The 16,435-nt window shown below is 39.3% G+C and overlaps 2 protein-coding genes and 1 long non-coding RNA gene across 14 annotated transcripts in view; 1 reads left to right on the top strand and 2 right to left on the bottom strand.

Moving 5' to 3' along the window:
* Positions 1–7,270, bottom strand: part of LOC115590789 (uncharacterized) — a 77,580-nt gene extending 70,310 nt beyond the window's left edge. For both annotated transcript variants that reach the window (XM_030432211.1, XM_030432212.1), the window contains exon 1: positions 7,043–7,270. In XM_030432211.1, the coding sequence (XP_030288071.1) occupies positions 7,043–7,187 (145 nt within the window). In that variant the 5' untranslated portion in view covers positions 7,188–7,270. The remainder of the gene's footprint in view (positions 1–7,042) is intronic.
* Positions 6,453–16,435, top strand: part of LOC115590793 (uncharacterized) — a 99,709-nt gene continuing 89,726 nt past the window's right edge. For 2 of the 3 annotated variants that reach the window (XR_003985834.1, XR_003985835.1), the window contains exons 1-2: positions 6,453–6,660; positions 13,046–13,190. This is a non-coding gene — a long non-coding RNA (uncharacterized LOC115590793). Of the gene's footprint in view, positions 6,661–13,045; positions 13,191–15,628; positions 15,768–16,435 lie in introns of those variants that run through there. The other variant, XR_003985833.1, reaches the window with a different exon arrangement.
* The window catches only part of naaladl2 (N-acetylated alpha-linked acidic dipeptidase like 2), a 422,647-nt gene continuing 415,810 nt past the window's right edge, over positions 9,599–16,435 (bottom strand). For all 9 annotated transcript variants that reach the window (XM_030432206.1, XM_030432202.1, XM_030432201.1 and 6 more), the window contains one exon: positions 9,599–15,881. In XM_030432206.1, the coding sequence (XP_030288066.1) occupies positions 15,635–15,881 (247 nt within the window). In that variant the 3' untranslated portion in view covers positions 9,599–15,634. The remainder of the gene's footprint in view (positions 15,882–16,435) is intronic.

Genomic DNA, 16,435 nt, shown 5'->3' with positions numbered 1-16,435 from the left:
CACAGGAGCAGAGTCAAAATCTCGTGCTTTAGGAACGCGCACTACTGTGCGCTATTCCTGTTCAGAAAAAGAGCCAAAGCGAAAAAAATAAGCCACTTTCAAACTCCAGCTTTTCAGGCAAGTTTCAACAGAGGTCCAACACCAATATGCATGATTTAACGAGAGAAATTGCGATTTCCGGGTGATGACTCCTTTAAGAAACTAAGAAATTTAGGGCTCCTACATAATATGACTGTAATCGTGGCAGTATGAAAGTTGGTAGTGACCAATGTATTTCTACTATGGACTGACAAAGGCTCCCGAGTTCGTCTCAAGGCTTTACTTCAAATAACAGTTCAAGTCCCAAATCCAGACAGGAGAGTCTCAAGTCAAAACCAACAAGTCCCAAGTCCAAGTTCTAGTCTTTAACATTGTGTTTCAAGTCATTGTGGGTGTATTGTTTTGCACTGCCACCTGCACCTTTCCCTCCTGTGCAAAGAGTTTGGCTGCTGAGATTAAGAGTATATATGTTTTAAAAATGAAGATTTAATTTGCACATCTTTCATTGATTTCAGCATGTATTTTTTTCCCAGCTTTGACATTGCTATACACACATCTGGATTTGTCAAAGATCAACAGATCATTGGTTTTATGTCTTTTACAATGTCAAATTCTTCCTTCAAGACAGTGGTATTTAACAAAAGCATCTTGAATTTATCCTATCCTTTCTGCAGGAAAGAGGTTTGGCAAGGTCAGATAAAATTCACCAAAAATATAGACTTCAACAAAATTACCTTCCTTCAGGGAGTCGACTAAAAAAACAAAAAGATAGAAAAAAGTTCTGTTTCTAAAATCTGTCGTGAGTAAACACTCTTCCCAAACTACTCAATAAAGTGTTTTTGAAGTTTCCTCTTTACTGGGGTATCACAGATGCGGCCTCAATTCAATGATCAAAATGTTTTATTTACTATCTAAATCTTGACATCCCTACAAGTAATCCCTTCACGCCTCTCTGACCCAGTCTCAACAATCAACAATCATAATTACCACAGATACTGAATTACCAGGTCAGGGACAGTTCAGAACCACAGAATATAAACCAGATATCAATGGAAAGTCTACATGCAGCACAAACTCAAATAACTTTAGAAGCAGCCATGATATCTCAGCTGAGCTTTCAATGTAACCGGTCCCCCTCCACCGCTCCATCTGCTTTTTCAATTTACTCACAGTTGTAGAGTGAAATAGATTTTTCAAAACTGAACACATCGTCTCTGAGATCATTCATTCTCACTCAACCAACCTGTCCTACCTTACTGCCATGGTTCTGAGATTCAATGCCAACATTATAGCAAATGACCTCGAGAACCCTCACTACATTTCCTACATCAAAACTTCTCTCCTCTGGCTAAAGACATCAAAACACAAAGAGACACAGCCCGCCTCAGTACCCCATCATTACCACTTACTCAACTGCTGTGAATGTTATGCAAACTGCATACTGTTCTCCGTGCTGCAGTCTGTAATTTTGTACAGTTGTTAACATCATATAATGTTGGCTTCTGGGTCAGTTTCAACTGTATAACATCTGTGAGTGGTTTTCATGTTTTCTATTGATTCACAGGATGGTTTGAGTGCCAACAATTCGACCCCTTGGATGACGTGTATATACATTGGTTGGCTGAAATTATCAGCCGATATTGGCAGATATATCAGTGTCTGATATAATAGTGGAACAGTGGTATTTGGATTCTATTTTTGGGCAGGTCTTAATTCAATTGATTATGAACCACCCAAGTAGAGCCTGTGTATAGGAAACACTGTAAAGGCTGCAGAATCAAAACAGTTTTGAATGTCAGAGTTTATGGTTATAAATGTGTCTGCATCGGTGCGAGACAGTTTCCTGTGGTAAACCTTGGAAAGTATTGAGAGAGACTAAAGAATACACAAGGTTTACTTGGCTTTTACTCCGTCAATAGTACATTAACGCCACGGAGAAGTGGAGTCTAAAAAAACAGCACTCAACAAAGGTTTCTTCAACAGGTTACTTTGATGCAAAAGCTTTCATGTTCACACAACATATTTCCAGAATGTCTTTTCTGTAACGCAGCTATGAGACCCTTCATTATGAGGACAATAAACACCATCAACGAGCCCTTCTGTCGCCGCAGGTTGATGGTTAGTATTGACGAGGCGGGTCACTTTTCTGTTGCATTCAAATCCATCACTTGCACTCCACGGACCTTCCCATCATCACCAGAAGTAATCATCAGTCATTTCAAATCAGCCCGATCATTTTTCATGATTCTCTTATCAATTCTTCTCTGTGCTCTCCCACCGCCTCTCCAAAGATGGCTGAGGGACATATGGCATCAGTAATTAGACATGTCATCATAATCTTTTTCAGATTGTCTGTGTTCACACAGCTGCCGAGGCATGTAATGTAATGACTCAATAACTTGTGCCACAGACAGACAGGATTCTAAGAGAGAGACAGGAACATGGACAAAGTGACCTTAATAGACATTTAATGGCATTTTGATGTTTGAGGGCACAACCATTTGTCCCGTGCCCTTAGGCATTCTCGTCTGACACTCCTTTGTCACAATCAAACATCTGACAAAACAACAGCATTAAAGAACATAGTGTCGAAAAGTAACTATACTTCTCTCAGTTCATGTGATATCACAATTTATCAAGGGCTCACCTCCAAACTTGCTGCCATGGTTGCCAGCAGTACAATCTCTGGCAAACAAAACTACTGACATGCCATCAACTTCCTTTTTTCGCAAAAAGTGACCAGCAGTTGTTATTTTCATCTGCTGTCAGCTGTCAGTGAGCAGCTTCACAGAGAAGGTGTGAGGGCGACGACCCACTGAGTCTGTAGTGACAGGAAGCAAAGTTCGCACCTATTAAGTTTTTATCAAATGTAAGTGAATCTCTTGTCAGTCATGTTGATAAAGGAGATAAAGGTTGACTGCTGCTGTGCCACAGAGAACAGAGTTTAGTAGAAGAAACAAATACAGGTTTGGAATAATTGTTTTACCTGCATCTACTGCCTGTGTCCTCATGTTATTCTGGTTTGTACTTAGTTTAGTTTTTTCTTGTGTATTACAGACTGTTTTGTTGCCTGCCTTCTGTTTTGGGTTCGTGGATTTTGGACTTCAGCTTTTATTAAAGCTTGCTTTTAGTTTTTTAACCCGTCTTTCTCAGAGTTCTGCATCTGGATCCTCTTCTGCCAAACGTGACACTTCTTTATTGGGTGAAGTTAACCTACTCTAGAGCAGGCTTGGCAGAATCAGTTACCATGGTGATTTACATGAATTAAATGTGAGTCTGTTTTGTGATAGAAAGACCACAGCATTTCCTATCAGTGCTGCAGTGTTCGTGTATATGAATGCTGCCGGGTATGAAATAGTTAGTAAATGAAAGGGCCAAAACATTTATATCCCTAACAGGTAGGCATGGTAATGTTTGATGTTTACGGTTCTTGTTTGTCTCAGTACATAAATGATTTGATTTGAGATCTGGCACCGCTTGCCTCGCAGTCAGAACAACTCACCAGCTGGGGAAAAGGAAGGGGCCAGATGAAAAGCAATTCCTTACTAAGCTGCCTAAAAGACAAGTGAGTTCCTCAAACCGTCAGCTTTGTTTAGGATGAGTTCATGATCACATAACACCGGCAAAGAGAGAAGGAATGTATTTGCAGTTATGGGCTACTGAAGGCATTTCTTCGTTTCATGTGCTACATGCAAGTGAATAATTTGCACTGACTCTTTTGAGTCTCTGTATTTGACCTACTCATCCTAATGACTGAAACAGATGGTGGAGGAGATGAATCGTCCTTTATAACATGTGTGCGTATCTGCAATTTATTGAGCAACCACAAGATGCATAATTGAGTGAAAGCAGATGAAAAAAAACTCTCAACATGAAACAGAACTGTGGTAAAGATAAGTGTGCGCATTTTTATCATGCGAGTCACATATCCATATCCAATGCGCACACATTTCTCTGTCCATGGTTGAAGAGAATTGTCTGTGAATGTCAGCTTTCTTTATCGTACTATTATACACCTGCTGCTGTAATTCACTAAGCAGAATCAGTTTGTAGCCACAGGACACGGCAAGGAGGAAAAAGATGTAAAACAGTGAAACACAGAGGTGAGTAAAATATGTCTTTAACCTTAAAGACATGAAAAACAATAACTTGATTAACCTGAAAATCTCTTCTGTCAGTTTTTTGCAGTTTTAATTAAAGTTTTCAATAATCATCATTACTATTTCAGTTGCAGTTTGATGTTTTCAATAATTGTATTGAATGAAATTAAAGGAAAATATTAGTGATATAATTGAAGTGGAATGTCACTTGTCTGGAAAACAACAAGATTAACGTTACAGTTATTGTACTATGTATTGTACATAGTTTGGGATTTTGGTTCAGTTATTTTATGTTTTATTTTGTAAATTAGATCTTCCATTATATTATAACCTTGTGTCATGTGTTACTTTCTTGTCTTCTTCTGTTTTCCCGCCCTGTTTCCTGTTCACCTGTGTTCCTCCCCTGTCTCCCATCAGCTTTGTTAGCCCTCCCCCTTTCCCGATGTATTTCCCTGCGCCTCAGTTCCTTCCCTGTTCTCTTGTTTCCTGTACCGATTTCCCTCCCCTGTGTTTCTCCGCTTCTCTCCACCTGCACCTCATCCCCTCATTTGTCTAGGTTGTATTCAAGTCAACTCATAGGGCCGTATTTAGACTTTAGTGCTAATGCTTTAAGAGCGAGAAGAAGTCTATATTGCTAGTTAAACGGAGGATAATCTGGGCGCACAGTGTGGCAGGGTCTCTATTTTTCATGGACACACTGAACTTGGTTCATGATTTGAGAGTTTTCTTTTAACAGTCTGGCAAGTAAAAAAAAACACACTTTTTGTCATATCAGTGCTTGCATATGATGAAATTCTCAATTCTGACTTCATTATAGAACACGGCTGTGTGCAGTTCGAAACCAAAGACAGCACAAGAGTTTCCGAAAAAGGAAACCAACTTCTTAGGTTTCAGCTACTCACTTCAGTATGAACAGTGCACAACATTTGACATGCTGTGAGCTGTTGAGCATGTTTAAAAAAAAAGACAAAAATGAGCCCTGACACATTTCAACAGCTTGTTTTCTCAAGTTAAGCAACTTGCTAAATCACCTGACCTGCTTTCCATCCAGGAACCTGACATATGCCGCCCTCCCAAATGGCTTCCTTCTTGGCTGAGCTGTAACAGCAGCTAGCTTAGATGGCTAGCCCCCATCCATACACAGCCAGATGCATCATCATCAGCCTCAGCCCTCCACACACACAAACTACCTCACTCACCACTCAGGCCCACATCGTATGAGTGAGGATTTCGCCCTTGCTGTGACATGTCGAAATGCCTTCGGTGAAAAGTCGTATAACATGCATCATTATGCATCATTGTGCAGAAAATCAACAAGCTACCACTGCAACACATAGTAAGATAGTTGAGCTAGTTGTGAGCTAGTTAATGCCCTCTGGGAAAAAGGTTTCGCCTGTTGTCTACTGATGGTCACTGAACAGCATTACTACAGTAAATTGAGTCTGAGTTCTTTGCTTGAGGGAACAAGAACAGCGGCTCAGCAGCTGTTGAACTACTGTAGGAAGGAGCTTCAATCACTGACTTGATGATTACTTTCACCTCATTCCCCAACAGTCTGTCACCTCACACTGGATGAGTCACCAGTTCATCAGTGAAACACAGTCCTTGAATCTCAGATTCCCTTTTGCAAGCTTTTGTATCAAAATCCTCCCTATTGAATATGCCAATGATAATATCTGCCAGGCTGGGTAAAAAACAGCAATACAGAGCTGAAGTCCTTTCTGTTTCCCTCATGGAGAATTGATCCCGTTTGAATAGTGCCATGAATCACACAGATATTTGTCATGTAAAAGATATCTTTTTAACCTGAGAAAATTTGCAGTTGGTCATAAAACTAATGAAATATAAGAAAGTGAAAACATGTAATTGTAAAAACTACACAGCCAACAGTCGCATTGATAACTTACCAAAACCCGTAACTTGAACACTGTAGAGCTGATCCTGTATTTAAGCATCTCACAGACCTAACAAACTACAATTTCCCATCACTGCAGTTCTGTCAATATAGACAGAGTCATTGTGTTTTTCACCAATTTGTCAATACTTGTTCTGAGAGTCGGCGACCATGAGGTGACATCGTTCACTGAGCGGTTTAATACAAACTACATGATATAATTTTATTAATGACTCGGTAAATTAAGTTTTTAATTGACAAACAACATTACGTGTAATTCACAGCACACCTAAAACGGATTAAAATTTTTTATTTGTGTCTTTACATTCAAATCAACGCAAAGTTGACCGGAAATACAGTACCGGGTCCACCGGAAAGGGCGTGGCTTCCGCTATCTAGCTAGCAAGTCACAACATAAACTTTACAGTTAAATATTAAGCTAACACCTGCCAATAGAACATCCAAATGTTCTCTTCTGCCAAGTAACGTTATTTTGCAGAGCAGCAAATCAGTGACAAGGCTAAATACAAGCGACACTTCGATAAATCCAAACTTTTACAAACTGTTCAGTCAGTTGAAATCTGAATCTGAATCATGGCGTTGACGTTTAACAAGCTTAAATATCAGGTAAGTGAGCTCCACTGGAACACGTTCATGCCGAATGAAATGACAAAACCAAATGACTCAGTGAGGATGTTTTGCTAGTTAGCCCAGGGTGTATTTAATGCCATATCAGCGACATTTATTTATTTATTTATTTATTTCCCGCTGTTTGTCCGCGTTTGTCCTCGCGAGCGTTGTAACGTTAACCCCCCCTCCTCCGTCATAACACGTTAGCTAAAATGGAGGTTTGCTTCTTCTTCTGCTTCTTCTCCGAAATGTTTTCTGTTGTGACAAACCAAATGTCGGTCAACACAGTGTGCCTCGCTAATGCCTCTGTATTCTCCAGACCGGGCTTGTGTGTACCGGTGTTTGCCTGCAAACGTCGTGTTGTGTTGTCGGTACTCACAGCACTGCAGGTAAATAAACCGCAACTTCCAGTGTCTGTCCTGATTTTTCCGCGTGATTTTGATGGACAGGGTGCTGAGACTGTTGTCGGGGATGGGGCAGGGGCTTGTTTGGGTTCTTATCTCCTCTGCATCGGTCGCCATCATTTTCAGCACCCTGTCTCTCTCCCCCCTCCTCCTCCTCCTTTCACTCTCCTCTCTCTCTCGTGGACGCGCACGGTCGGTCCTCCGGATGCTGCGCGTACCCGATGATGCTCTCTGAAGCATCAGCACTGTGAATGGAAAACTAGCACAAAAACAATTAAGCATATAGACTCCTGGTCACATGCTGCACTGCGAGCTAAATTATCCAGGCGACTCCTCTATGCAAAGACTTCAGTTCACTCAACCAGGATGTACAGCTTTAAGGCTGATCGCTCACAAACAGAGGTAGAGCTAGTGCAAAATGCAATGTTTTACATATTACCTTTATCTTAAAGTACATTTAGGGCTTTTTATCATACATTTACAGTAATTCATACATGCATTCATACAGTGAAGGCGGTGGCTGCCATGCAAGGAGCATTTTGGGTTTCCTTGCCCAAGGACACTTCAACATGAAGACCAGGGTAATCGAACCACCTACCTTCCGGTAACAAGGCGCTGGCTCTACCCCTGAGCCACAGCCGCCCCTGTAAAGCAATATATTACGTTACAATATCACTGTCACTTCTTTTAAGTTACTTTCAACAAAATGCCCAAATAACCTATATAGCATAATAAAATAGCCGAGATCTTTTTAAATAAAGGAATGGCCTTGGACACAGTGATGAGCAGACAGACAAAAGGATGACATATATTATGAGATAGGAATAAATATTTTTAATTGTAGCCTCAGTCATATGAAACACAGAACTTCAATAATAATAGAGAATGAAATTCAAGATATAAATCTATTTTTCTATGCCTTTGTATTTCATTCCAGAGAAAAAAAGGAATGCATTTGCATATGTATATGGTGTTTTACTCCATTCCTTACTGCATTTTATTAATAATTTTAGCTACAAGGCAATTTGCAGATTTACATAATACAAAGTGTATTCAAAAAAGTAAAGTATGATGTAAGGGACAATGGGGATGGTTGAAACATTTTTTGTCGCAGCACATATTACTTTTTCAAATTTTGACACAAGGTACCCGTATGACATTTTCCCACGACATCTGACAGCCTGGCTATACTCGGTTTTGCATTTCCATCACAACTGGGCTACCTGCTTGAAGGTGTGTCTTAAACCAATGACAGGCTTGTCTCGATCTTCGCAGTACTTTCAAAGAATCACAGCTAACAAAGTGGCTCCTAAGTTGAGGGCACCTCGCTCGAAGGCCTCTGTTGATGTCTCACCCCCATCTCTCTGTCTCTTGACTTTTCAATTTATCTAAAGCTGTTCTATCAATCAGAGGCTAAAAAACTTCCTGAAAATAATCTTTTAAAAACTTCCCCACCTAGAAGAAGGTAGACATAGTCCCTGAGTACATACACATAAAAAATTCTTACTGAGATCTAACTTGGTAACCTTGCCTGTCAAATACTTGGTACCTCAGGAGTGAGTCCAAAACACAAGTCTGCTGCCCCAGTCAAGACATCCCCCTGCTGCTGATCGGAGACTGTCTGGCTGCTGCCAACACAGGGCAGCTGTCATAATCTTGCAGTATCTGTCAGTGTCACATGAATTCTTTGGCAAAAGACAGAGCAGACTGGAATTGAAATTCCTGTGATAACTATGCTGTTAAAAACAAGCTAAACAGTACATTATATGAAAGAAAACACCCTCAGCAAAGTCTATGAAAGGACTCCAGGTTAAAGAAAAGTTTTTGCAGGTTTTGCATATTTTATATTGGAGCTTTTACAAAGTTAAAGGCCAGCACCTCCCTCAACCACTGCAAAAATGATGGGGCTTTAATCAACTTCCAGTTAAAAAGAATAAGTCTAGCAATTAAGTGTTTAAAAAAAAAAAAAAAAAACACAACATAAGCATACTTATTTACACAGGTGTGAAACTTTGGACCAGGAAGGAAGTGGGCATATATAAAAGTAATCAAATGACTCTCAGGTGATCTCTCCTCAGTGAAAGTGGTGCTGTTACAACCATTCCTAGTCTCCCCATTATTAAAGATTACAGTAACCCTTTATGATCCTGGGAGGAAATTCACAGACTACCCAACAGTATATCAAGTAATTTGAAATGTGCCCCAACTTAATCAGCTGCAACAAAACGTGAGATAAATACCAGTTATCCAATTATTGCCACTGTTGAGCAGTTGGGGGGATAGTGAAGGAAAATCAGCTGTGAGAAATAAACCAAGGCTAGTTTATCTTTCATTTCAGTAATTTAATTCCTGCGATGCCCTCCCGGCGGTAAGCTTGAGGTGTGTTTCACCTCTGACGGGTATCAGGAAAGTGAGGAGGTGAACCACTGGACGTTTTGCTGGAAATGCAGATTATTTGTTGTGCTGATTAAATGTATGTTCCTCTGTACTGCCTCCCAGTTGTCTGTGACACCAGCATGAACACAGGCAGATGCTTTAAATGTTCTTTATTGCAATAAAAATTCAACAAGACTTGAATGGTTCAACAGACAAAACACATGCCAGAAAAATCCCTGCATAAGCTACTAAAGTTAGAATATCATGCATATAGAAACCAGGCCAAACTGAACACGATTCATCTTATTTAAAAGTTACATTTTAAAACAATTACAAATAAGACATTTTTTAAAGTTTTTTTTTCTTTTTTTAAAGGTAAAATTCAGAAAAAACTATTGCCCGGGTTTAAAACACTAACATCACAGAGAACATTCACAATTTTGTGCAAATTCCACAATACAGCAGTTTCCAGTAATGTCTGCTTCTATTAAAAAATATTGAACATTGCATATTAGGTCAACCTACTTCAACCGTCCACATTTTTTAAATAAATACTGTACACAGTCAGCAGCTCGTGGTTCAACCAAGTCAAGTATTTTTCAACATGTGACTTGAGACCTCTTAAGAGGTAGGCTATAGGCTCTGCTTGTGCAACGATGCCTTTTGTACTGCAAATCATCACATTTATGTAATGTAATGTTTTACTGACGGTAAAGTAGTGAATGCCTGAACCCTCTAATTTACCCCTTGTTGTTAATTAATCCAAAAGAGATAGGAAGGAAAATTTAGAGCAAAAAAAGGTTGAGAGCCACTCTATCTTTATGTACACTAGTGTAAGCATGAAGTCATAGCACAGTAATGAGGGAGTCATGACATTCTGCGTGGGTGTATTAACATGCAAGTAGGAAATAAAAAAATAGCAAGAACTGATGCAAGAGATTCATGCTGTGAGGCTGACTTTTTACACGGCAACATATCCGGCCAACTGGAATCAACATATTAGGAATCTGAAAAAGATTTTACGATGATATAACTGAATAAACTGTGCTATCTCGTACATTTATATTTGTGTCAGTGCTACATAATGGGCAGCAAAGTCTTCCATGGTTGAATAATGTCCACGACACCTGCAGCAGCACCTGTCTGGGCTGCTGCTTACAGTGTGTTAGGTTTGAACCACAGTAACAGCATTCATTTACAGTATGTCTCACAATCTGACGATACGCAATATACATTGGTTTCATAAAATGTACAGAGGCCAATCAACAACGCAACTTTTCTCTAACTTGCTCATGTGCTCGGTTTCTATAAAAGTCTTGTACTTTTGCCTTTTTCATACATTTAAGCAGGTTTTTCTTTCTTTTTCTCAACAATTTAGTTGTCAGTTTACATTTCAGCAAACCACAGATTCATCTACATTTGTGTGTGTCATAGGCTATCTACCAAATTGATAACCCTGGAGCATTTAACCTCTGACCTTTCGGATATTGAAATATAAGTTAATCATTTTATGTTGTTTTACATTTGTCTATAAAACTGTATTATATTTATTCATTATTATTTACGTATGCAATCTATTTTCCTAAACCAAGTTGTTAGTCATATCTGTGATTTGTAGAAATGTATGGCCAACATTTATTTATTGCAAGTGGGTTGAGCTTTTTAGACTGATTGAATTTCTTAAATAACAATTGGAACAGTCATAGTTATTTTGTCTTTACACTGTTGACTTACTAACTAACTTACTGACTTATTTTTTTTGCCGAGCATTGTGTCATTCATTGTTAACCTGCTAACTGGGGCACACACCGTAGCTCGGTTAGCTGTAGCTAGCTAACAACACACATGTTATGTTATTTTTCTTTTGGTAAGTTTTTGGATGCAATTGCGCCACCATTACAATTCACTTTGGGTGCTGTCCACATGCATGTTAAACAGTTTTAGGGAGAAGCACATATACAATAGAATTACAACACAGTGGAAGGTAACTGATCCGGTTCTACAGCTGACCATCAGCTCAGAGGTTAGAACCTCCAATAGTGCACTACAACAACAAAAATTTGGAGCTTAATCAGCTTTTTGGTTTTTCATTTGACATTAAAACTTGTGAATTAAAGCATTTTTTTTCTGATAAAAGGCACATGATTTAAAGCGATGAACATTTATATTTTTTGTTCCCTGAAGTCTTTTTTTTTCTTCTAAAATCAGTATTGCAAACTGACACAATCACAAATTATTATTTGAACTATAAAATGCTGCATATCAAATCTTTCCTGCAAATCGAAATGTATTTAATTAAAAAATAACACCACACCATATTTTAAGACTAAAGACTGCATGGAAACACTAAATACTAGAACAAACAGGTTATCCGGGCGAGTAAAGAAACAATTGTCTTTCCAGATGCTTAAATACTCTTGAGAGAAGTGTTTTAAAAGTGTGTAAACTACAAAAGTCAGACTTAATAAGAAACTAGCTAACAGCTGCCAAGTCCGAGCCCTCCCACCCTTCGATCATGCTAAAAAAAGTCTGACACATTCAAACTATTACAAAGAAGTAAGGTATGAAATCGTATTTCCATTTTATAAAATAGTGCTCTACTCATTTCTTTACACACATACACTATTCTAGTACACATCATGCCTAACTACAAAATACCCTGAAGCCCCATTTACCAGTAGTTCTCATACAAATGTTGAATCACACGACTCCCTGTAATTAGAAAGGACTGCTCGAGCTGCTGATTTGCTGATTTGAGCGATTTGGTTACAGCTTGAGAACCATAAACCGACATACACTATTGCTCTTCCTCACAATAATAATGTGTTTTGAATATCATTTCATACTAACAATTACTTATTAAGCAGTAACAAAAAAGATATATTGCTCAGGTTTCTAGCTTGTGTAGGCTATTAAAGCCGGCACATCAGCCTCAGACTCCTAAATCTCTTGTCATGAGTCAGAGCAAACTGCTGCGCAATGAGAGAGATCTGGATGGTGGCATTAATTAGGGAGAGAATGTGAGAAGAATAAAGAGAAAGAGGAGGCAGAGAGATAACGCTGGCTCTTGCCACTTACAATATTAAGAGTCTCCTGGATGTAGCACAGTCAAGTGAGAGAATAGGAGAAAGTGACATGTAGGGATAGAGTGCAATTGTCAAACAACACATAATGGCTGTAAATGCACCCAGTTGGAATTACTATGTTGTGATGCTCATTCCTCTGTTTAATTTAACTTGTAAATGCTAAAAAATGTGGAGTGTTTTTGCTGGATCTGCTCTGTAGGATTGTTGTGAATGCAACGCAGGACTGAGTTTTCTGGGCAGCCAAGTTTGGCATCATTTGTCAAGAATTGGCTGATATAGATAAGATGAGATTTTTTAAACAAAGTTTTGTCTTTTATAACTGTAATAATTATCATTTTTGAATATAAAAATGTCCCTCTTTCACCTCAGCTTCCCCCTCCCCCATTATCTCCCATATTTAGTTGTTGATCTCTGTCATTGCCACCCCCCCTTGTTGGCCTGTATCATGTAAGGACTACCTACCAAGCGTCTGACAAAGGATGCCTCATAAACTGCCTCTATGTTGTGTTGGACCAGTTTTACCAGCAGGAAAAGCCAGTGTGAACAACAAGGACAGCCCCCCCACCAGCATCCCACCTGCTAACACTGCCAGTGACTGTGGCTGTGGTTTGGGGCTCCAGGCCAAGCCAGAGGCATTGAACCCAGGTCTCTGCAGTGATGAGTGAGTGTTTCATGTCTGTGCCACAAGGACACCCTCATTACAGTCATCTATTAACACACACCTCAAACAGCTGAACTGTTTTAGTTTGCTGATGCTATTCATTGACTACACTGCTGAATGAAAAGGTAAAGCTACCTTTTTATTGCTTAAATTGTTAGATTTCTCGTCTAGCTGTATGCTGTTGCTTATAATGTGAGTTATTGCTCTTTAACAAAAGCGACAAGCCATAAAATGCCATGGCTTACAGCCATTATAGAACAGCTAAAGGGTGTCGTTGGGTCAGCTTAAAATAGACTTATTGCTTAACAAGGCCCGTATGAATCACTGGGAATCAGAAGTTTGCAGTTCTCAGGTGAGGCAATTATAAAATTAATAGCAAATTCCGATATTTTTTAAAACCATATTCTCATATCTTTGGCCCTTTTCATGCATATTTCAGCCAGTTTTAAATCTCAGCATGCAAAATACAGCAGCTGTCGGTACCCATCTATTGTCATTTCTAGAGGCGCACCTCTAGTGTAGTAGTGTAAATGATGGGAAAGTGCCCAGACATAACAAACCGACATCAAGGAAGTAATAGTGACGAGGGGCGACTGTTGAGTCGTCTCACGTCACTGTATCACTGATTGATTCAGCACGTTAGCCTCAGCAGACAATTACTGATGGTGCAGGAAACACTGGCAAGACTATGGCCATAGATACTCACTGACAACAATGGCATTGTTGTGTCAGGGCTCAAAATAAAGCATAGGACTTCTACCTAGGAGACCCAAGTTCAAGTACTGTGTTCTCAATGTTCAAAGTTGATTTTAACTAACGCAAAGTTACAAAAGTTACATACATGAACTTACATTAGGCTACATGAAGACAGACCATGCTCTTTTCCTGAACATGACCAAGTAGTTTCGGTACCTAAACCTAACAAAGAAGCTTTGGTGCCTAAAACGAACCAAATGGTTTTGATGCCTAAACCTTACAAAGAAGGTTTGGTGCCTAAACCTAACCAAGTACGTTTGGGTTCTAAACCTAAGCAATCAGTGTCTGTTTCACAACGTTCAATGGTTCCAAACATATCATTTGTGAAATGTTTGTCAGCGAGCTTCATTTGGAAAACCCTGCACATGCAAAACCGATGCTAGAGGGGTGCCAAAGCTGCTGTACCAATGAGTTGGGAGTGAGAACATGCTGACAAACTTTGTACTTCCCAGATACTGATTAAAACAACTCAGATAAAACAAGTAAGAATATCATGGCGAGTTGTGTTAGGTCCCCAAAACTTTCCAAAGTTCAATTGTAGTTCATTTGTACATAAATCATTTAAAACTGAGCCCAAATGAAAATTGGCTCAAGCAGTGATTGGCCTCCTGCACTAGCAATCAAAGACCTACTTCCAGGGCGACTTGCTGGCTACCTAAGCTAGCTGTTTGGTTAGCCAGCTCGCATTAAGTTGTGTTGGACCACATGGAAAGTTTTATTTGTAAAGTTTTAGGGAGCTGCTTGCCCAGATATACCTTGGGTTGATTCATTTGCATTTCCTGTATCTGAACAGTGTCAGTAAAGAATGTGAAGTTACAGGGAAAAGATCCAGGTTCTAAAATACCACAATTTCCCCTTATGAGCACACAGCACAGTGAAAACATGTAGCACCACAAACAGACATTTTCTGAACCTACACATGATCTTTTTTTGAGTGTACCTCTGTTGCTCATTGTGTGCAATTAAAGTGTAAAAAAAACAACATGTAAACACGTTCTTTCTCTTAACATGGCTTCACATGTAGAGACAGAATTAAAAGATTTTTTACATTTTCTCGTTCAGGTAACAATTTTTTTTTTATTCGAGCTTAAGTTTCCTCAAAACCCTCTTTTTCTGGAAAAGGATGGACAAACGTTTTCTACATAACAGAGCAAATGTCTGCTGAGACAAAAGTAATAATCTAAAATTAGCTTATGCCTTATATTACTGGTCTGCTTTCACTAGAAAAGGGGTATAGTGCAATTTAAATGACCTCGCTGCATCAATATTATTTGCATATTTAAGAGCTAGTGTGCAACAAGTTAGTTTCAATACATTCATCGATCCGCAAAACAGATTTGTTTGTACATCCCTTGATATGAAAACCATTCAAATGATAAAAAATTCTCACAATATTTTGGATTGTGTTTCGTCTAAACTGGTCAAATATTAGTTTCTGCTGCAGTATGGAATCATGGGGATACATGCTGCAATAAAGTGGGAGCTTCAATCTTTTGTCTGTTGAGTAGTGTTAATATTCAACCTTTCCAGGACTGTAGGATGTTGAGTAAGATGAGGGTTTGGATGAGGTCAGAGGGTCAATTGTGTTTTAGGATTTGCAATGGATATAAACTTGATGGAATTGATCGATGGCAGTTTTTGCCCCCTGTGTGCGTTCAAGCTCACTGCCGGTTCTGTGTCAGCCAGGATCATTTTCCATCACTTTGGTAATTTTCAAACAAGTCCAATCCGAAACACACCAGCCGCTCAGCTGACCGGATGGCCCTGAGGATGAGAGACAGAGACTGGTTCCTGGTGCTGTGGCAGAGGACTTCCTTCTCTGCAGAGTTGTGTTTGACTACTCTGCTGGTGACGTTGCAATGCAGGGCGGCTTCCTGTGAGAACCTGAGGATGGAGAACTGAGGAGTCTTCCCTGGGAAGCTGTATAACAGGTTCCTGTTGAGAGAGAGAGAGAGAGACGGCGAGAGGAGAGCTTCAATGAACAACTTAGTTTATGCAAGCAGAAAAGTGACCTGAGATTGAATTGTTTAATTGCAAATCAACTGTACAACAAAAAATGCTATTTGAGCTTGAACACACAGTCTTCATAATTATATCCACAACATCCCCCTGTCTTGATCTCTTTTCTAACTACAAGTCCAAACAACAGTTACATATTTAATCAGTGTTTAATAAATTTTAATATTAAAGTGACTCTCAACCACTGTGCAGAGACCTGGTAGGTCCACACAGTGTTTACTACCTGATGCAGTCAGTGGTTTGACACAATCATCAAGACAGCTGGCAAGTCGCAAAAACACTGACTTAACAAAGACATCAGCTTAACTTTAAAGTATAAGTAAATTAACAAACCCATTTTCAATTTACTGTTTGACAGTTTTTAATTTTGGCAACTTATCCTGACTGAAAGCATTTGTTTGTATTTTTGAAGGAGAACAGTGTGGAAAACCGATATCAGACCGTGTCTGTTGTTCAAAGCACTTTTTTTT

Source organism: Sparus aurata, chromosome 11 (genome assembly GCF_900880675.1).
Source record: "Sparus aurata chromosome 11, fSpaAur1.1, whole genome shotgun sequence".
In the NCBI taxonomy this organism is placed as follows: Eukaryota; Metazoa; Chordata; class Actinopteri; order Spariformes; family Sparidae; genus Sparus; species Sparus aurata.
Note: the sequence above shows the minus strand (reverse complement) of the source record. Positions and strands in the feature narration are given on the sequence as shown.